The sequence below is a fragment of the Coenobita brevimanus genome, chromosome 72 (assembly GCF_032717465.1).
Source record: "Coenobita brevimanus isolate Jiangsu-jjx chromosome 72, ASM3271746v2, whole genome shotgun sequence".
Classification (NCBI taxonomy): domain Eukaryota; kingdom Metazoa; phylum Arthropoda; class Malacostraca; order Decapoda; family Coenobitidae; genus Coenobita; species Coenobita brevimanus.
In genome coordinates this window covers 41224741-41244132 of record NC_137025.1, presented here as the reverse complement: position 1 = coordinate 41244132, position 19392 = coordinate 41224741, and the positions used below count along the sequence as shown (strand labels likewise).

Below are 19392 nucleotides of genomic sequence, written 5' to 3'. Positions count from 1 at the left end.
TTTGGAGTGCATACAATTAGTGTTTTTTTTAGGAATGCTGCAGGTGTGTGTTATGTTTAAGGGTAGCAACTTGGAAGGAAAATACAGGTGAACCCTGATATACGATACCCATATTTGCAATACCCCAGTTTATTGATGGGGTTAGAAATACCACCCAACCCTGCCTTACAATGGCCGATCCCCGGTTTAACAATGGGCCCTCTAATGTTTCATCCAGGAATAATGGGCCAAAAGTTTGAATCACATGTGTTTCTGCAGTCAGCTAAGCCCGGCACAGAAACGCTCGTGCAGTCCCCGTACCCATTGCTTACTCCGTGCGCACCCATGTCATTCTTCTCGCACCGGCCATCTCTGAATGAGGAACTCTCTTATGCTCGCCTACACCGCATCGTGTTGCATCAACAACATTACGCAAGCCGCTATCGTAGTGTATCGTAACTGGGCCCCAGCAGTTCCGTGAGTAGGGCAGTGATACAAACTGTGAGTGAAGTGTGATTCTGTGTTAATTTTGGCCTAAATAAGTGTGAGCATGTCTGGTAAGGGCGCTGCACGTGGTGGCGCTAGTGGTACTAGGGGTGGTGCTACTGATGGTAGTGGTGACCCTAGTCTCCCTCACCATCTCTTCTGTCATTGCATTGCACCCCATTGCTGCCTTGTGAGTCATCGCATCACACCCCATCGCCACTCCCAGGGCCAGGGCATCAGTTTCCCGTTACCATCAACCCACCTTGCCAGGCTTCCCATCCCTCTGACCTTCCCCCAGAGATGGGGTTTGAGGGTTTTGAGGAGGATGAATGAGTGCTAGGGAGCACCATGTCCCATAGCCTTGGGGAGGGATAGCAGGGATGACGACCAGGACCGGACATGGACTTACAAGAAGTAAGTGATGAGAGGTGTTTGATATTATCTGACCTATCTATTATGATTTTCAGATTTTATTTGTTGGTTTGAGTGAGTTATTTATGGCTGTTAGGCTTAGGTTAGCTTCTTTTACAGCTGTTATGCCTTTTTAAATTATCTATAAACTTTTTTTTTTGGACTCATTTGGGTGGCTTTAGGACTTTGTTGGGAGGAAACCCAAGGCTCAAGAACACATCCCTATACTTTACATGTTAAATCGTCCTTGATTTACAATACCTCGCCTGGTTTTACTTAACCAATTGCATCATTAAACTGGGGTTTGCCTGCACAGCTTGTTGGAATGTGGAGGTTGAAAAAACATTGGAAGAAAAAAAAAGAATGGTTGAGAAAGATCCAAGAAAGTGGTTTTGATGACAGAAGAAGGTACTGCATTGAAAGGAAGAAATGCATTAAAAAAAGAAAAAAAAAAAAAGTAAACAGACAGCGAACATTTGTGAGCAAATGCAGCGACATTGCTCAAAATTTGCTTTTTGAATGATAACACAGTGGGTTTTCTTCATGTGTATGTAGAACTTTCATGAATCTCTTTGCCTGCAAGAACTACAAAATATCTAGACTTCCTGCTACATGTGAATATTTGCATTAGCTGCACAGTCATTCAGTGTAAGGACTACAGTACAATAGTACACTAGGGGCATGGATGGATGCCTCCATTTACCACACTATTCATTATCACATATCAGTCTGTAACAGAGTACCAGAAATTTTAATTAAGTTGCAGGTCATAATTGAATGGCCTCATGATTTACTTTTTTTTTTTTTTTTTTATAAATAATAGAACAGAGGAAGGAAAAACAAGTGAATAAAAAAAAAAAAAATCCATACACCAGATTACTGGTGTCCTCTGTTCATAAAATATCTGTAGCAGTTAGACTTGAACAGCTGTGTGTTGAAGTTTGGAGGAAAATAACTCTGGGGAAGCGAGTTCCAGAAAGATGCAGTTTGGGGAATGAGAGAATTCTGATAGGCAGAAGTTCTGCAATATAGCTGAGTGACATTCCAGTCATGAGCGCTACCAGATGCCCATGTAGCTCAAGGGAAGGCATGGAGAGGTGGCGCCATGGACGCAACTTCGTCTGAGCATTTGCCACAAAAATATCTGTAAAATAATGCTAGGGAGGCAACATTCCTTCTTACTTGTAGGTGAAGTAGTTTATTTGTAATGGCAGGGTTGTTAATAATTCTAACAGCTTTGTTCTGAATTTTGTCTAGTTGTTTTAATGCAACCTCTCCACATCCATTCCACAAGGGTGAGCAATATTCAAGCTGAGAGCGCACATGACTCTTATAAATTATAGCTAACTGCCCGTCAGCAAAGAAGTTACGGACTCTGTACAATAATTCAAGGTTCTTTGAGATGGTTTTAGCAAGTGATCTAACATGAGAGGTCCAGCTGAGGGCATTGTTAAGTGAGATGCCGAGAATTTCACTTCTGGTCTACCTTTACGGTGTTAATACTGTCTCTTGTTCTGACCTCACCCAGGTGGTAAGAAAAAGAAGAACCTTGAGGGTGACAGTGACGAGGACTGCTTGGAGGAGAGTGACGAGTATGATGATGGCGCTGAACATGACTATATCTCCAGTGATTCATCAGAGTGAGTTATGTGTAAAGTACAGGTGGTGAGAACAAGCACAGTGAATGATCGTAAGGACTGGTTTTTAGCATTTTCAAATATTATTAATGATCCAGGGATTTGTAGTGGTAGGTGATGGTGACCATCATCCACTCACTTGATGTAGTGCTGCCTACTTCTTCCTTAGCCTTTATAATTTTTTTTCTGTGCCTACCCTCCTCTCATCCTATTTTTCCCATCTTTCCTGTCACTTCTTAATGCTTTTCTCTCCTTTACAGGTGGCTTTACGTTGAGTGACAAGCCAAATGGTTTCCTGTAAGCCAAGAAACCATTTACAACACTGGGTGGTAACCATATAACCAAACCATACGTGCTCCCTACGTGTCAGCAAGTGGGTTGGTGGAGGGTTAGTGCCCCTCTCCGTAAAACAAATGACTCAGAGTCAAATGGCCACCCCTTACAGGATTATGGCATTTGGCAGTAGATAGATAGATTTGTTTAAGCAAGTGGATTTCCACTTTTCCTGTTTACAGCCTTTGTACTTCTGTATTACTATTTATTTCCCATCAAAAATACAGTTTTTTCGAAGTGATCATCTCTCAGTCCTGCTTATTTTGGTTTAAAGACATCTTTCCCCTTCGAGAACAGTCATTCTACCGCAGCACTGGAAGGATGGGGAGAGGGGGAGAAGGGGAAGGGGAAGGGGGAGGGGAGAGTAATGGGCAAGAAGAGGAGAGACGGATGCTGAGGCAGCAGGAGAAAAGAGAAGAGAATGGGAACAGGAGCAGAAAGGGATGGGAGAGAGAGAAAAGGAGGGCAAGAAAAAGGTTGATAGCAAAAGGGAGAGTGATGAGAAGGAGAGAAGAGGAAGAAGAATGGGATAGGACAAACCAGTAAATAAAAGAGGGAGAGAGATAGGTTACAGTGGGAGGGAGAGGGGAATGTGGAAGGTATATACCTGATGGAAGGGGGGAAAGAGAGGTATGAAAAAAGAAAGCAAACAGAAAAAGTAGAGGAAAGGAGAACTAAGAGAGAGAGAGGGGAGATCATGCAAAAACAGACCGGGGAGAGTAACAGGGAGAGGGAGAGGAGAGGAATGAAACGGGACTGGGACAGAAATAAGGAAAAGAAAAGAACAGAAATGGAGCATGACTGAGGCAGGGAAGCAGAGTGTGAGGGGGGGGGGAGAAAAAAGAAAAAGAAGAAGGAAAGGAAACGGAGGGAGATGTAAAAATGGGGGTATGGAAGTAGTACTAGGAATAGTAGTAGTAGTAGTAAAAGAAGTAGCAGTTGTCGTTTTTGTTGTTGTTGTCCCCGAGTCACTTGAATGTGAAACAAATAGAATGCAGACTGAAGCTGTCCTTAACCTGCAATTCACCATCTTATTTTTGGAGGACAGGGAGGGAGTTGAGGGACGTTTGTAATCTGTATAACTAGGCAACTCTGTACCACCACATGAAAAGGAGTAAAAATGAAGTGGGAGAGAGAAATGATGAGGCATACAAGAGGGATAGTGGAATAGAGTAGGAGAGGCAAACAGAGAGAGGGCAGGAAAAGCAATGAAAAAGGGAGAGGGAAATTGGGAGAGGTATCATTGAGAGGGTAGGAGAGAGAAAGAGAGTGAGTGGGAGAGGGATGAAAGTGAGTGTGGGAGAGAGATGAAAGTAAGGGTGGGAGAAGGATGAAAGTGAGGGTGGGAGAGGGATGAAAGTGAGGGTGGGAGAGGGATGAAAGTGAGGGTGGGAGAGGGATGAAAGTGAGGGTGGGAGAGGGATGAGAGAGGGAATGGAAGAGGAAGAGGGATGGGAGAGGGAGGGATGAAGAAGAGGAAGGGGGAAGGGTTAAGCAAAGAGAGGACGAGGAGAGGGACGTAGAAGAGATGTAAAAGGAATGTAAATGGAAGAATAACATAAAAAAGGAAAGGAACATGATGGACATGGAAGAGATGTAAAAGGAATGTAAATGGAAGAATAAGATAAAAAAGGAAAGGAACATGATGGACATGGAAGAGATGTAAAAGGAATGTAAATGGAAGAATAAGATAAAAAAGGAAAGGAACATGATGGACATGGAAGAGATGTAAAAGGAATGTAAATGGAAGAATAACATAAAAAAGGAAAGGAACATGATGGACATGGAAGAGATGTAAAAGGAATGTAAATGGAAGAATAACATAAAAAAGGGAAAGGAACATGAAATGACACCAGGGGAGGGAAAGGGAAAGGGGAATGGGAGGAAAGGGTTGGGGTGGGTTAGGGGTTTGGTTAGGGGTCAGAGGAGTTATCCACTCAGTGAAGCTTACCAATAGTTCGGGGACATTCTCTCTCTTTGTCTCTGTCATATGAGACGAATAAAGATGAGTACTATTCACAGTGTCAAATGTCACAAGATCACTGTCTCTACTCAGAGCTCAAAATTTGCTGCAAATTAATGAGGCTGTTAGGAGAGCAACTATAACATAATTTAAAAAAGAAGTTGACTTAAGAGGAGCCTGTGGAGTCACATGGAGAGACAGGCTGACGAATGAGGATATAAAGGAGCGTTGTGGTGTGGATGTGGATGTGATAGGAAGCTTTGTGAGGAACACACTGAGGTGGTTTGGCCATGTGGAGAGGATGGAGGGTGAAAGACTGACGAAGAGAGTGTATGTGAGTGAAGTGGAGGGGGGAAGAGGGAGGGGGAGGCCGAGGATGAGATGGAGGGATGGGGTGGAGAGGTATATGAGAGAGGGGGGTGTGAGTTGGGAGCAGGGCAGTGAAATGGCGGGGGACAGGGCGACTTGGAGGCGATTTGTTGTGGCCACCCCAAACAGGATTGAGGCATCTGGCAATAGATAGATAGATAGATAGAAGTTTACTTTTTTTTCTCTCTGCTTTTTCTGAAAGTTGCACATTCTCATCAGAAAGTACCGATTATCGCTACCACTAAGGATGTGGCTAAAAATGTACTGGCAGTACAGTAGCGGTACAAATCCAAAAATGTACTGCCGGGACTGATAATGGTACTAAAAAAGCACCTGTGGTAATACTGCCAGTACTTGTACTGGCAGTACTGCTCACCTGTGGCTAAAATAGCATGATTTCTACACACCAGTGTTATGGAGTGAAATGGATGTGGGCTGAAAGAGCATGATTTCACTAGGAAATGAGTTATTTGCTGGCCTGCCATACCCAGACTGAGCCTCACATCCACCAACTGTCCAGCAACCCCACACAAGCAGCCTGGATACATCGTGTAAACCTATTTCATTGGATTTGGTCCATTTTGCATGTCACACCTTGTGTAGATGTTATGTACAGTATCCTGTGTAGAGTTATTGTGATCCCAGTCAACCATCGTTTCGTTTTCGTTTCATTTTTAAAGGCTCCAACATGCTTGCATGTGTCGGCCTTGGTCACCTAATGGCGGCTCTCCACGCTGCACGATCCATTGCAGCCTCCCTGTTCAGTCCCTTAACCCTAAGGTCACACTTAATGACCTCGTCCCAGTATTATACAAAAATAAACTTTGAAAATACCATGTGTATAAACACAGAGTTAACTTTTTCTTTCTTTTCATTATTTCTTTCAGTTCTGATGCTGAAAATGATGAGGTAGTGAGAAAAGAACTAACTGGAGTGGACCAAGCCGATGCCCTGAAGAAACTGTTAGACTCTGATGAGGAAGAGGAAGAAGAGAAAGAGAAAGAGAAGCAGGAGGAAGATGAGGAGAAGAAGAAGGAGGGGGAGGAGAAGGAAGAGAAAGACAAGAAGAAGAAAAAGAAAAAGAAGAAGAAAGAGAAGAAGCCCGACACTGTAAAAGAAGGTAAGTTTTATGATTTTGCAATGGATCTGTTATTTTGTCATTGTTAATGATACAGAATATGTAATTTATCAAGGTTAATTGGATGAGCTAGTACATTTGTGTGTGTGTATTTACCTATTTGTAGTATACAGGAATTGAGCAATGCTCGTGTTGTCCTGTCTCCATATCCACATGTATCTAGTCTACTTTTACATACATGAATGTTTTTCGCCTGCTCCACTTCATTGTCTAAGTCATTACAAATATTTATGTACAGTATTTACCTAATATACCTGATCTCGTGGGTTCCCGTCGCTGTTTCTCAGTAAGTTAAATTTAGCATTGAACTCGTTTAAGTTTTTAGACTGGACGATCTCTTTGTCCAGGCTATTCCACAGGTCTATACTTCTATGAGGAAAACCATATTTCTTGATATCCTTCAAGCAGCTTGACTTCTTCAACTTCATTCCGTGTCCTCTTGTTGCTCTGTTATCCCATACAAACAGGTCTTCTCGGTCAATTTTATGTACTCCTATCATGGTTCTGAACAATGCAATCATGTCTCCCCTCTTTCTTCTTTCCTCTAAGGAAAGCAAATCCAACTTTTCCAGCCTCTCTTTGTATGACAGATCTGCCAGACTGGGGACCATCTTGGTTGCTGTTCTTTGCATTCTCTCAATCTTGTTTATATCTTTCTTTTTGTGTGGGGACCACACTACCACTGCATATTCCAACCTGGGGCGGATCATGGCCACTATCAATTTTTTCATCATCTCCTCATCCATATAATGAAATGCTACTCTTATGTTAATCGAGAGTTTATAAGTCTCTCTAACTATCTTGTTAATATGGTTTTCAGGTGACAAATTATCTTGGACCAGCACTCCCAGATCTTTCTCTTCTCTCATTTTTGTGATTAATTCATTACCCAACAAGTAATTCAGTGATGGCCTCCTGGTACTTTTACCCATTTCCAATATTTTACATTTCTTTACGTTAAATTTCATTTCCCACATCCGGCTCCAATCATGTATCCTATCCAGATCCTCCTGCAGCATTTTACAATCCTCCTTAACCTCTACCTTCCTCAAGATCTTTACATCATCAGCAAACAGACTTGCATAACTGTTCACTCCATCTACCATATCATTTACGAAAATCAGGAACATTACTGGCGCCAACACCGAGCCTTGAGGGACTCCACTTGTTACTTCCCTCCGTCCAGACATCCTATCCTTTATTACTGTCCTCATTTGTCTGTCTTTCAAAAAGTCTCTCATCCATTCCAGGAGTTTCCCCTTCAGTCCTCCTATATACTCTACTTTCCACATTAGTCTCTTATGAGGTACCTTGTCGAAGGCCTTCTTTAAGTCTAAATACACACAATCCACCCAACCATCTCTCTCTTGTACCACGTCAATCGCTCTTGAGTAAAAGCTCAACAAGTTTGAAACACATGACTTTCCACTACTGAATCCAAACTGACATTCAACCAAAATATTCATCTCTTCTAGATATTTTATCCATCTGTCTTTCAGGATTCTCTCACACAATTTTGCGACCATGCTGGTTAGAGACACTGATCTATAATTCAGGGGTTCCTCCCTGTTTCCTCCCTTGTAAAGTGGTACCACATTTGCCCTTTTCCATTCTTGTGGCACTTTCCCCTCTTCCAGAGGACACACAATTAAACTGTGAATTTTATCTGCCAGTTGTTCTCTTCATTTCTTCAGTACCCAGTTAGAAATTCCATCAGGTCCTGGGGCTTTCCTTACATCTTGAGTTTCCAGTAATTTATACACTTCCTGTACCTCCACTTTTATATCTTTTATTACTGGTACATTTCTAATCACTCCCTCCCCTTTCACAAACTCCTTTTCATTAGTGAAAACCGATTGGAAACATTTGTTCATTATTTCAGCTTGCATTGCTGCATCTTTATAGACCTCTCCTTTTACTTTCAGTTTGGTGATTCCTTCCTTTTGTTTCAGTTTGCCATTAACCCCTTAAACGCGGCCGTGTACGGTCGTTCCCCCCCGAGTGGCAGAGTTGTATCGTGGTCTGAGTACCTGTAGGAAAATATTCGCCAAAAATCAGAGATTAACCGTAGAACATTATACTTGGTATGGCAGATAGTACTTACATTCAGCTTTCTCCAGAGACAGGTGTTGAGCCTTCGTGGACTACCCAAGGACTTGTGGAGACTTGCAAAGTTGGGTAACCAAATCTTCACTTTCACACCTCCAGCAACCCGGTTTCCCCTCTACCACAGCCTCATTCTGTCACAGTAAAATTTATACTACAACGTAAAGGTAGTTAGGAATCTGTATTTGTACAATAAGCATTGAAAATAAGGCTAAAATCAACGGAGCGTACGGCCGACATGCACTGTGGCGGCAGTCTTCCCGTCACTCAACAAACATTTCCATTTTCACAGCTAAAAACATGTATACTACATTATTTTCAATCATATTACTTCCCAAAAGATCACCACGGCGCGCTTTTTATTCTTCCTTACACCCGCCACTTTATTCTCGTTCCTGTCGGCCGCTTGCACTGACTGGGAAGAGCTAGAACTCGCCATAATGTCACTTTGAAAGCCTGCAGTAAACTGATGCTAAACAGGGGCAAACCGTGAGAAAAAAAGCTAGTGTTACAACTGGGGAAACAAGCCTTTCCTAGTAGCATAAACTGCTTGTGAGAGGAGAGCGCAGATTTACAGTTCTGAGCGCTCAGAGCGCTGCCATGTATCACAGCCAGGCTGGCCGGGCCGTGGTGGGGGGGGGGACGGGGGGAAAACGTGATATTTGGCAACAACTGAGGTCAGTAGTACAAAGGTAAAGTATGCTAGTTGTAGCTAGAGGGTGGTGGTACTGATAGACAATACCAGCTGGAGCCTGCTTGCCCGCGGTTATTCAAAATTTACTAGAATCGCAAACACAACGATCCGGCATTATGTCCTTTTGGCCGAGCGTCGCAAATGAGACGATCCGCGTTTAAGGAGTTAACAAATCTATAAAACAGTTTGGGTTCATCCTTGCATTTGTCTATTATACCTTTTTCAAAATTCCTTTCTTCTCTACGTATTCTTGTGTATTCATTTCTAGTTCTTTTATATTCTTCCTTTGTTCTGTTGTTACCTCTGTTTCTCCAGTTGTTCCACGCCATATCTCTCTCTTTTTTTGCTATAATACACCTTCTATTAAACCACTCCTTTTTCCTGATTTCTTTCCCCCTTACTCCTGGTACAAATTTTTCCACTCCCAAATTATAGAGGTCCAGAAAGATATCCCACTTCCTATGTATCTCTCTTGTTTCTCTGAATTTTCTCCAATCTGCATTTTCAAAAAATTTTCTCAATCCTGTAAAATTTGCTTTCCCAAAGTTGTATCTTCCCTGCCTATAAAGCTCGTCTCTTGGCTCGACCTTCCCTATCATCATCTGGAACTCACTGACCACGTGATCACTTTTTCCTATAGGACAGAAATATTTCAATGATTCTATTACATCGGGTTCTTTGGTAAACAGTAAGTCTAACCTTGCTGGTGTGTCCTCACCTCGGAACTGTGTCTGTTCTTTGACCCATTGCGTCATCACATTATTCATTATTATATTTAAAAATATAGTGCCCTACGAATCTTCGCTGCCTCCTGAGTCCCATTCCTCCCAGTTCACCTCTACAGTTAAAGTCACCCACCAAAATTATATTGTTGCTCTTCTCAATTATTTTTTGTAAATAACTAGCCATATCTGACAACATCTCCTGGTATTCGTCATCATTCCATGCTCTCGTCTTAGGGGGAACATACACTACTGCCATATCTCTCTTGCCATTCTCTCCAGTTTCTAATTTCATATATATCACTTCAGCCCTGCCTTCTCCCATTTCCACCATATCTACATTTATGTTGTTCTTCACTCCTATCATCACTCCTCCCGTTTTTTCTTTTTGTCTCTTCCCCACAGTTTGTATCTACCATCTCCCAAATGAATATCAATATCTTCTCTTAACTTGGTCTCTACAAAGCACATGACATCAGGTTCATGTTCCCTCAAGAAATCGTTAATTTCAAGCCTTGCCAACATTAAACCATCAACATTAATATATACCACCTTGAAATTATTTTTGATGTTTTTTATACCCTCTTCTCTCCTTCTTTCTGTCTGTACCACTACCTCAGTTTCTGATCTTTCATAGCCATCCCCCTTAGTTTCCTTCACTTCTATTTCCTTGCATACCACTTCCTTACTTTCATATCCATCACTCTCCAAAAAAAAGTTTTACATTCTTCCTCTGTCCTCTTATTTTTTTCCTTTACTTGTTCCTTCAATGATTTTAAAACTTCTCTTTCTTCTTCGTTCAGATCTTTTCTTATTATAATATTGTCCATCCCAGCCTCTTTGTGTCAGTGTGTGTGTGTGTGTGTGTGTGTGTGTGTGTGTGTGCATATATATAGTACACTGTATGTGTGTGTATTCTTTCCTTGTCCTTCTGCCTGCAGGTAACTTTAAACTCCCTCTTCTGTCATTCTTTCCTTCATTCTTTCCTCTTCTGCCTGTGGGTGACTTTACACTGAGTGACAAGCCAAATGGTTTCCTGTACACCAGGAAACCATTTACTATGCTGGGTGGCAACCATATAACCAAATTTTGGCACCTGGTGGTTTAGCGGGTAATTATTGTGCTCCAGTCGGATTGAGCCAGTGAAAGTTTATATCCAAGGGGTGGTTGGGGTTGATTGCTCATGTAATGCCACTCAGGGATGAGTGAGGCTGGTCACTTTCATCTTAAATGTCAGGACCAACTGCCTAGCCACGGGCTCCTATGCTCCTCATGGGGCAATGTAGGATTGGATGATGGATGGACTGTATGTGTGTGTGTGTGTGTGTGTGTGTGTGTGTGTGTGTGTGTGTGTGTGTGTGTAATTGAGGATAAGCATATTAATTGTAAGTGGTATTATCTTAAGCAAAACTGACATGACAGTGTGTGTGTGTTCTTCATTCATTCATCATTCATTGCCAGACGCCATGTATCCCAAACGGGGTGGCCAAGGGCTTAGAGTTAATTGTTTTACAGGGAGGGGCACTAATCCTCCACCAACCCCACTTGACACGTAGGGATGCCAACAGCATCTGGTGTTCCCAGGCGGTCACCCATCCAAGTACTAACCAGACCCAACGTTGCTTACCTTACTTAATTGTATCTTTACAGGAATGAGTCAAGCTCGTACTGTCCTGAGTCTTAAACCATATTTATCGTACATATCCTTAAATTTGTGAATTGTTTTGGCACACACTATTTCATTCAGTAGTGCATTCCATTGATCAATTGCTCTGTTTGGGAAACTGAATTTCCTTACGTCTTTATCACCTCTCTTCTTATGCAGTTTTTTGCAGTGTCCTCTTGCTGATGCTTCTCCATATGTTAAGTAATCATTTATGTCTATTTTCTCCTTTCCTGATATGCATTTATATAGCATTATCATGTCACCTCTTTTTCCTTCTCTCCTGTAGTGTTGGTAGATTCAGTTTATTTAGTCTTTCTTCGTAGCTTAGGTCCCTTAAGCTTGGTATCCATCTTGTAGCGGCCCTTTGAACTTTTTCAATCTTGTCTATATGCTTTTTGAGATGAGGACTCCAGACTGCTGATGCATATTCCAGGGTTGGTCTAATGAATGATGTTATTATCCTTCTTAGCATGTCTTCATTTATGTATGTGAATGCTATTCTCATATTTGCAAGCAGTGTATACATGTTCCGTACCTTCTCACTGATGTGGTCAGCCGGAGATAGTCTGTTATTGATAATCACACCTAGGTCTTTCTCTCTTTCTGATGTGTATAGGGTTTTATTTCCTAACTTATAGTCCCAATCAGGTCTTTTTCCACTTTTACCAAACCTGATTACATGACACTTGTCCACATTGAATTCCATTTGCCATGTACTGCTCCATTCATGAAGTTTATTTAATTCTTTTTGTAGCTCTTTACAAGAGTCTGTGTTAGTAATTCTCCTTTGTATTTTTGCATCATCTGCAAACATATTCAGATAGCTCTCATTTCCAGTGTTACTATTTATATCATTTATATACACTAAAAACATGATTGGTGCCAGCACTGAACCCTGTGGTACTCCACTAGTCACTTCTTTCCATGATGAATAGTTTCCTCTTAGTACTGTCCTCATTTCTCTTTTTATGAGAAAGTCTTGCATCCAACAAAACAGTTTACCTCGAATTCCTCTTTGATGGTACAGCTTCCTTATATAAAAGTCTTTGGTGTGGTACTGTGTCAAAAGCTTTCTTGAAATCTAAATAGATACTGTCCACCCATCTTTCCCTTTCCTGTATTGTGTTTGTTACTCTGTCATAGTAGCTCAACAGATTAGTAACACATGATTTTCCTTTACTGAAACCAAACTGTCTTTCTGTTATCATACTGTGTTCTTCTGGATGGTTTACTCAAGCTTTTCTTATAAGTTTTTCTAATACCTTGCTTACAACACTGGTCAGTGATACTGGTCGGTAGTTGAGTGGATTTTGTCTATTTCCTTTCTTGTATAAGGGGACAATATTTGCTTTTTGCCAAATATCAGGTAGTTTACCTTGACTCAAGGATTTCTTGAAAATTAAAAATAATGGTTTACTTAACTCCTTTGCACATTCTCGTAATACCCGACATGAAATTTCATCAGGACCACTTGCTTTTCCTCTGTCTAATCTACTTAACTCCTCCTGTATTACTTTTTCTGCTATTTGTATATCTGGTAGTATGTGTGGACATGCGTGTTCCACATAGTCCCTCTCAAAATTTTTTTCTTCTGTAAAAACTAATTAGAAATTCTTATTTAGTGCTTCACAAATATCTTTCTGTTGTGTATAAGTGATTCCCTCGTCCGTAATGGATTGTATTATATCTTTTACTTTAGTTTTGCTTCTGATATAGCTGTAAAACAGCTTTGGTTGATCACTACTTTTATTTATGATATCCTCCTCAAACTGTTTTTGGGCTTCCCTCCTTATTCTTGTATAGTCGTTTCTTGCCTGTTTGTAATTATTATACGCCCTTTCACTATTGTGTCTTCTGTATCTATTCCACAACAAATCTGTTCTTTCTTTTGATTTTTTACATTCTGTATTGAACCATTTCTGTATTTTCTTATCTGCTTCTTTGTGCTGTGGGATGTACTTCTGGACTCCTATTTCATAAAATTCACAAAATTTTTTATATACAGCATTTAAGTCTTGTCCTCTAAGCTCATTTTCCCAATCAACTTCTAAGAAATACTTCATTAGGTCTTGATAATTTCCCTTTTTATAGTTCAGGCTCTTTTTGTAACTATCATTGCTGTTTACTATGTCATATGCTATCCTGAAGTTATAATTTAGTACTGCATGATCGCTTTTGCCGAGTGGAGGGTGATATATTAAACTGTCAATATCATTTTCTTGCCTTGTAAATATTAGATCTAGCACTGAAGGTACATCAAGTCCTCTTTTTCTGGTGGTTTCCCTCACATGTTGCGTTAAGAAAAACTCTTGTACGAGATCCAGGAGCTTTTGGTCCCAACAGCTTTCTTGGCTATTTATATCTAGAGTATTCCAATTTATATTTGTATTGAAGTCCCCAGTTAGTATAATTCTTTCCGATTTCTCTTCCATTTTATGTAGCAATGATCTTACACTCTGAATTGTACTCTCTGCCAGGTCCTCATATTCGTCTCTTTCCCATGTGTTTGATCTGGGTGGCATGTACAAATTGGCTACAATTACTTTACCTTCAGATGTGTCGATCTCTACTGCAATCAGTTCTACTTGTGATGGTATATCTAGTTTTATTTCCTTGACTTTTAGATTTTTCTTAGTTAATATTATAATTCCTCCTCCTTTTTTTAAATTTCTGTCTCTTCTCCATATATTGTATTCCTCTAAGTTTAGTATGTCATTTGATATCCTTGGTATTAATTTTGTTTCAGTTAGGCATATTATTTGTGGTTCATTTTCTCTGACATTATCATTCATCTCTAGTAATTTAGATACCATTCCATCCACATTTGAGTACATCAACTTTATCATCTTGTTTATATACTTGTCATGACATGGTTCTACTACCTTCCTCCTTTTTCTTCCATCCTGTTTGTGTACCACTTTCGTACCTGCAATCCTATTACAGTACTTTGTAAAAAAATTTCTTCTTCTCCTCTTCTGACCTTCCCACATTTTTTGTTTTTGCTTCCTCCCTTTTCTCTTTCAGTAATTCCAGTTCCTCTTGTGTTAGGCATCTTTTTATCCATACATTTTTGAACTCCTCTTTTTCCTTAAGATTCTTTGCATTTTTTAGTATCTCTTCCACAGTGTTTACACTCTGGAAAGTCACCTTTAGAGGTGTGTGTTTGTGTGTGTGTAATTGAGGATAAGCATATTAATTATAAATGGTATTATCTGAAGCAAAACTGACATGACAGTTTTATTGTACAGAGTGAAAACAAATAAGGGTGCATCATAGCCATAGCTTTGAACATTGTTAGAGCTGTACACACACACACACACACACACACACACACACACACACACACACACACACACACACACACACACACACACACACACACACACACACAGATCGGTGATTCATTCATTCATTCATTGCCAGACACCATGTATCCCAAACGGGGTGGCCAAGGGCTTAGAGTTAATTGTTTTACAGGGAGGGGCACTAATCCTCCACCAACCCCACTTGACACGTAGGGAGAACGTCAACAGCATCTGGTGTTCCCAGGCGGTCACCCATCCAAGTACTAACCAGACCCAACGTTGATGAAAGATATAAAAGTAGAGGTACAGGAAGTGTATAAATTACTGGAAACTCAAGATGTAAGGAAAGCCCCAGGACCTGATGGAATTTCTAATTGGGTACTGAAGGAATGCAGAGAACAACTGGCGGATAAAATTCACTGTTTAATTGTGTGTTCTCTGGAAGAGGGGAAAGTGCCACAAGAATGGAAAAGGGCAAATGTGGTACCACTTTACAAGGGAGGAAACAGGGAGGAACCCCTGAATTATAGATCAGTGTCTCTAACCAGCATGGTCACAAAATTGTGTGAGAGAATTCTGAAAGACAGATGGATAAAATATCTAGAAGAGATGAATATTTTGGCTAAATGTCAGTTTGGATTCAGAAGCAGAAGTTCATGTGTTTCCAACTTGTTGAGCTTTTACTCAATAGTGATTGATGTGCTATAGGAGAGAGATGGTTGGGTGAATTGTGTGTACTTAGACTTAGAGAAGGCCTTCGACAAGGTACCTCTTAAAAGACTAATGTGGAAAGTAGAGTATATAGGAAGACTGAAGGGGAAACTGGAATGGATGAGAAACTTTTTTAGAGACGGACAAATGAGGACAGTTATAAAGGATAGGATGTCTGGATGGAGGGAAGTAACAAGTGGAGTCCCTCAAGGCTCGGTGTTGGCGCCAGTAATGTTCCTGATTTACGTAAATGATATGGTAGATGGAGTGAACAGTTATGCAAGTCTGTTTGCTGATGATGTAAAGATCTTGAGGAAGGTAGAGGTTAAGGAGGATTGTAAAATGCTGCAGGAGGATCTGTATAGGATACATGATTGGAGCCGGATGTGGGAAATGAAATTTAACGTAAAGAAATGTAAAATACCTGTATTGGAAATGGGTAAAAGTACTAGGAGGCCATCACTGAATTATTTGTTGGGTAATGAATTAATCACAAAAACAAGAGAAGAGAAAGATTTGGGAGTGCTGGTCCAAAATAATATGTCACCTGAAAAACATATTAACAAGATAGTTAGAGAGACGTATAAACTATTGACTAACGTAAGAGTAGCATCTCATTATATGGATGAGGAGATGATGAAAAAATTGATAATGGCCATGATCCGCCCTGGGTAGAATATGCAACGGTAGTGTGGTCGCCACACAAAAAGAAAGATATAAACAAGACTGAGAGAATACAAAGAACAGCAACCAAGATGGGCCCCAGTCTGGCAGATCTGTCATACAGAGAGAGGCTGGAAAAGCTGGGTTTGCCTTCCTTAGAGGAAAGAAGAAAGAGGGGAGACATGATTGCAGTGTTCAGGACCATGATAGGAGTAGGTAAAATTGACCGAGAGGATCTGTTAATATGGGATAAGAGAGCAACAAGAGGACAGGGAATGAAATTGAAGAAGTCAAGCTGCTTGAATGATATCAAGAAATATAGCTTTCCTTATAGAAGTTTAGACCTGTGGAATAGCCTGGACAAAGAGATCGTCCAGTCTAAAAACTTAAACGAGTTTAAAACTAAATTTGACTTACTGAGAAACAGCGACGGGAACCCATGAGCATAGCACATTTCGTGTATATCACAATTAGGTATATTAGGTAAATACATAAATATTTGGAACGACAAGACAAAGAAGTGGTGCAGGCGAAAAACATTCGTGTATGTAAAAGTAGACTAGATAAATGTGGATATGGAGACAGGACAACATGAGCATTGCTCAATTCCTGTATACTACAAATAGGTAAATACACACACACACACACACACACACACACACACACACACACACACACACACACAGAAGGTGTATGATAGCAAAAAAAGAGAGAGACACGGCATGAAACAATTGGAGAAAGAGAGGTAACAACAGAACAAAGGAAGAATATAAGAGAACTAGAAATGATTACACAAGAGTACGTAGAGAGGAAGAAAGGAATTTTGAAAAAGGTATAATAGACAAATGTAAGGATGAACCCAAACTGTTTTATAGATTTGTCAATGGCAAACTGAAACAAAAGGAAGGAATCACCAAACTGAAAGTAGAAGGAGAGGTCTATAAAGATGCGGCAATACAAGCAGAAATAATGAACAAATGTTTCCAGACAGTTTTCACTAATGAATGTGAGTTTGTGGAAGGGGAGGGAGTGACTAGAAATGTAGTGATAAAAGATATAAAAGTGGAAGTACAGGAAGTGTATAAATTACTGGAAACTCAAGATGTTAGGAAAGCCCCAGGACTAGATGGAATCTCTAATTGGGTACTGAAGGAATGCAAAAAACAACTGGCAGATAAGATTCACAATTTAATTGTGTGTTCTCTGGAAGAGGGGAAAGTGCCTCAAGAATGGAAGAGGGCAAATGTGGTATCAATTTATAAGGGAGGAAACAGGGAAGAACCACTCAATTATAGAGTAGTGTCCCTAACCAGCATGGTCGCAAAATTGTGCGAGAGAATTCTGAAAGATAGATGGATAAAATATCTGGAAGAGATGAATATTTTGGCTGATAGTCAGTTTGGATTTAGAAGTGGAAGGTCATGTGTTTCCAACTTGTTGAGTTTTTACTCAAGAGCGATTGACGTGGTACAGGAGAGAGATGGTTGGGTGGATTGTGTGTATTTAGATTTGGAGAAGGCCTTCGACAAGGTACCTCATAAGAGACTAATGTGGAAACTAGAGCATGTAGGAGGACTGAAGGGGAACCTCCTGGAATGGATGAGAGACTTTTTGAAAGAAAGACAAATGAGGATGGTAATAAAGGATAGGATGTCTGGATGGAGGGAAGTAACAAGTGGAGTCCCACAGGGCTCGGTGTTGATGCCAGTAATGTTCCTGATTTATGTAAATGATATGTTAGATGGAGTAAACAGTTATTCATGTCTGTTTGCTGGTGATGCAAAGATCTTGAGGAAGGTAGAGGTTGAGGATGATTGTAAAATGCTGCAGGAGGATCTGGATAGGATACACAATTGGAGCCGGATGTGGGAAATGAATTTTAATGCAAAGAAATGTAAAATATAGGAAATGGGTAAAACTACCAGGAGGCCATCATTGAATTATTTGATGGGTAATGAACCAGTCACAAAAGCAAGAGAAGGGAAAGATTTGGGAGTGCTGGTCCAGGATAGTTTGTCATCTGAAAAACACATTAACAAGGCAGTTAGAGAGACGTATAAACTCCTGACTAATATAAGAGTAGGTTTTCATTATATGGATGAGGAGATGATGAAAAAATTGATAGTAGCCATGATTCGCCCCAGGTTAGAATATGCAGCAGTAGTGTGGTCCACACACAAAAAGAAAGATATAAACCAGATTGAGAGAATACAAAGAACAGCAACCAAAATGGTCCCCAGTCTGGCAGATCTGTCATATAGAGAGAGGTTGGAAAAGCTGGATTTGCATTCCTTAGAAGAAAGGAGAAAGAGAGGAGACATGATTGCAGTGTTCAGTACCATGATGGAAGTAGATCAAATTGACAAAGAAGATCTGTTTTTATGGGATAAGAGAGTAACAAGAGGACACGGAATGAAACTGAAGAAACCAAGCTGCTTGAAGGATATCAAGAAGTATAGTTTTCCTTATAGATGTGTAGACCTGTGGAATAGCCTGGACAAAGAGATCATCTAGTCTAAAAACTTTAACGAGTTTAAAGCTAAATTTAACTTACTGAGAAACAGAGATGGGACCCCACGAGCGTAGCTCATTTCCTGTATATCACAATTAGGTAAATACAGTGCATGTACAGTACCCTCGCGTCCAACACGCGTTTGTCCAGCACGATTTGCGTCCAGCACGGAGAGCGAAAATATTTGTACGATTTAATACGATTTAAGTACTGTAAAACAGGTGCGTTAGCATAACATGGATGGAGCTCCGAGAAGTGGGCGAAATCCGCAGAGTTCGCCTTTAGTACGATCACCCCTGATCCAACACGGTCATACTGGACCTTCCCGCGACGCTGACAGCCAATCAAAACTTACGATCAAGTAGCCTCCCCCGCCCGCTATGGTGACGTGATCGTGATGTCGCCCAATTAAAAAAGCTTCTGTTCTCACTTGATGTTTTGTTTAAATTTCTTCCGCCACAGCGCCACTCAGTCACATAATTCGCATTTGACAGTGCGTTTTTCTCGCTGCATTTTCTGCCCTTGTTACTGCATTTTACCCTGCTCACGATGCCCAGGAAGCCTTCTGAGAACCCCAAGAAGCGGCGGCACCTCCCTCAGGCCACTAAGCTAGAATTCATCGAGAGACAGAAGAAAGGGGAGAGGAATTTCAAAGGATTTATGAGGGAGGTTGAGGAGGAGCAGCAGCCCTTATCCA

The 19392-nt window shown here is 40.7% G+C and overlaps 1 protein-coding gene across 1 annotated transcript in view; it reads left to right on the top strand.

The window, feature by feature from the left end:
* TfIIFalpha (transcription factor IIFalpha) overlaps positions 1-19392 on the top strand; it is a 95658-nt gene that overhangs the window by 59345 nt on the left and 16921 nt on the right. The window contains exons 8-9 of the mRNA XM_080278225.1: positions 2405-2516; positions 6066-6298. Coding sequence (XP_080134351.1) covers positions 2405-2516; positions 6066-6298 — 345 coding nt within the window. The remainder of the gene's footprint in view (positions 1-2404; positions 2517-6065; positions 6299-19392) is intronic.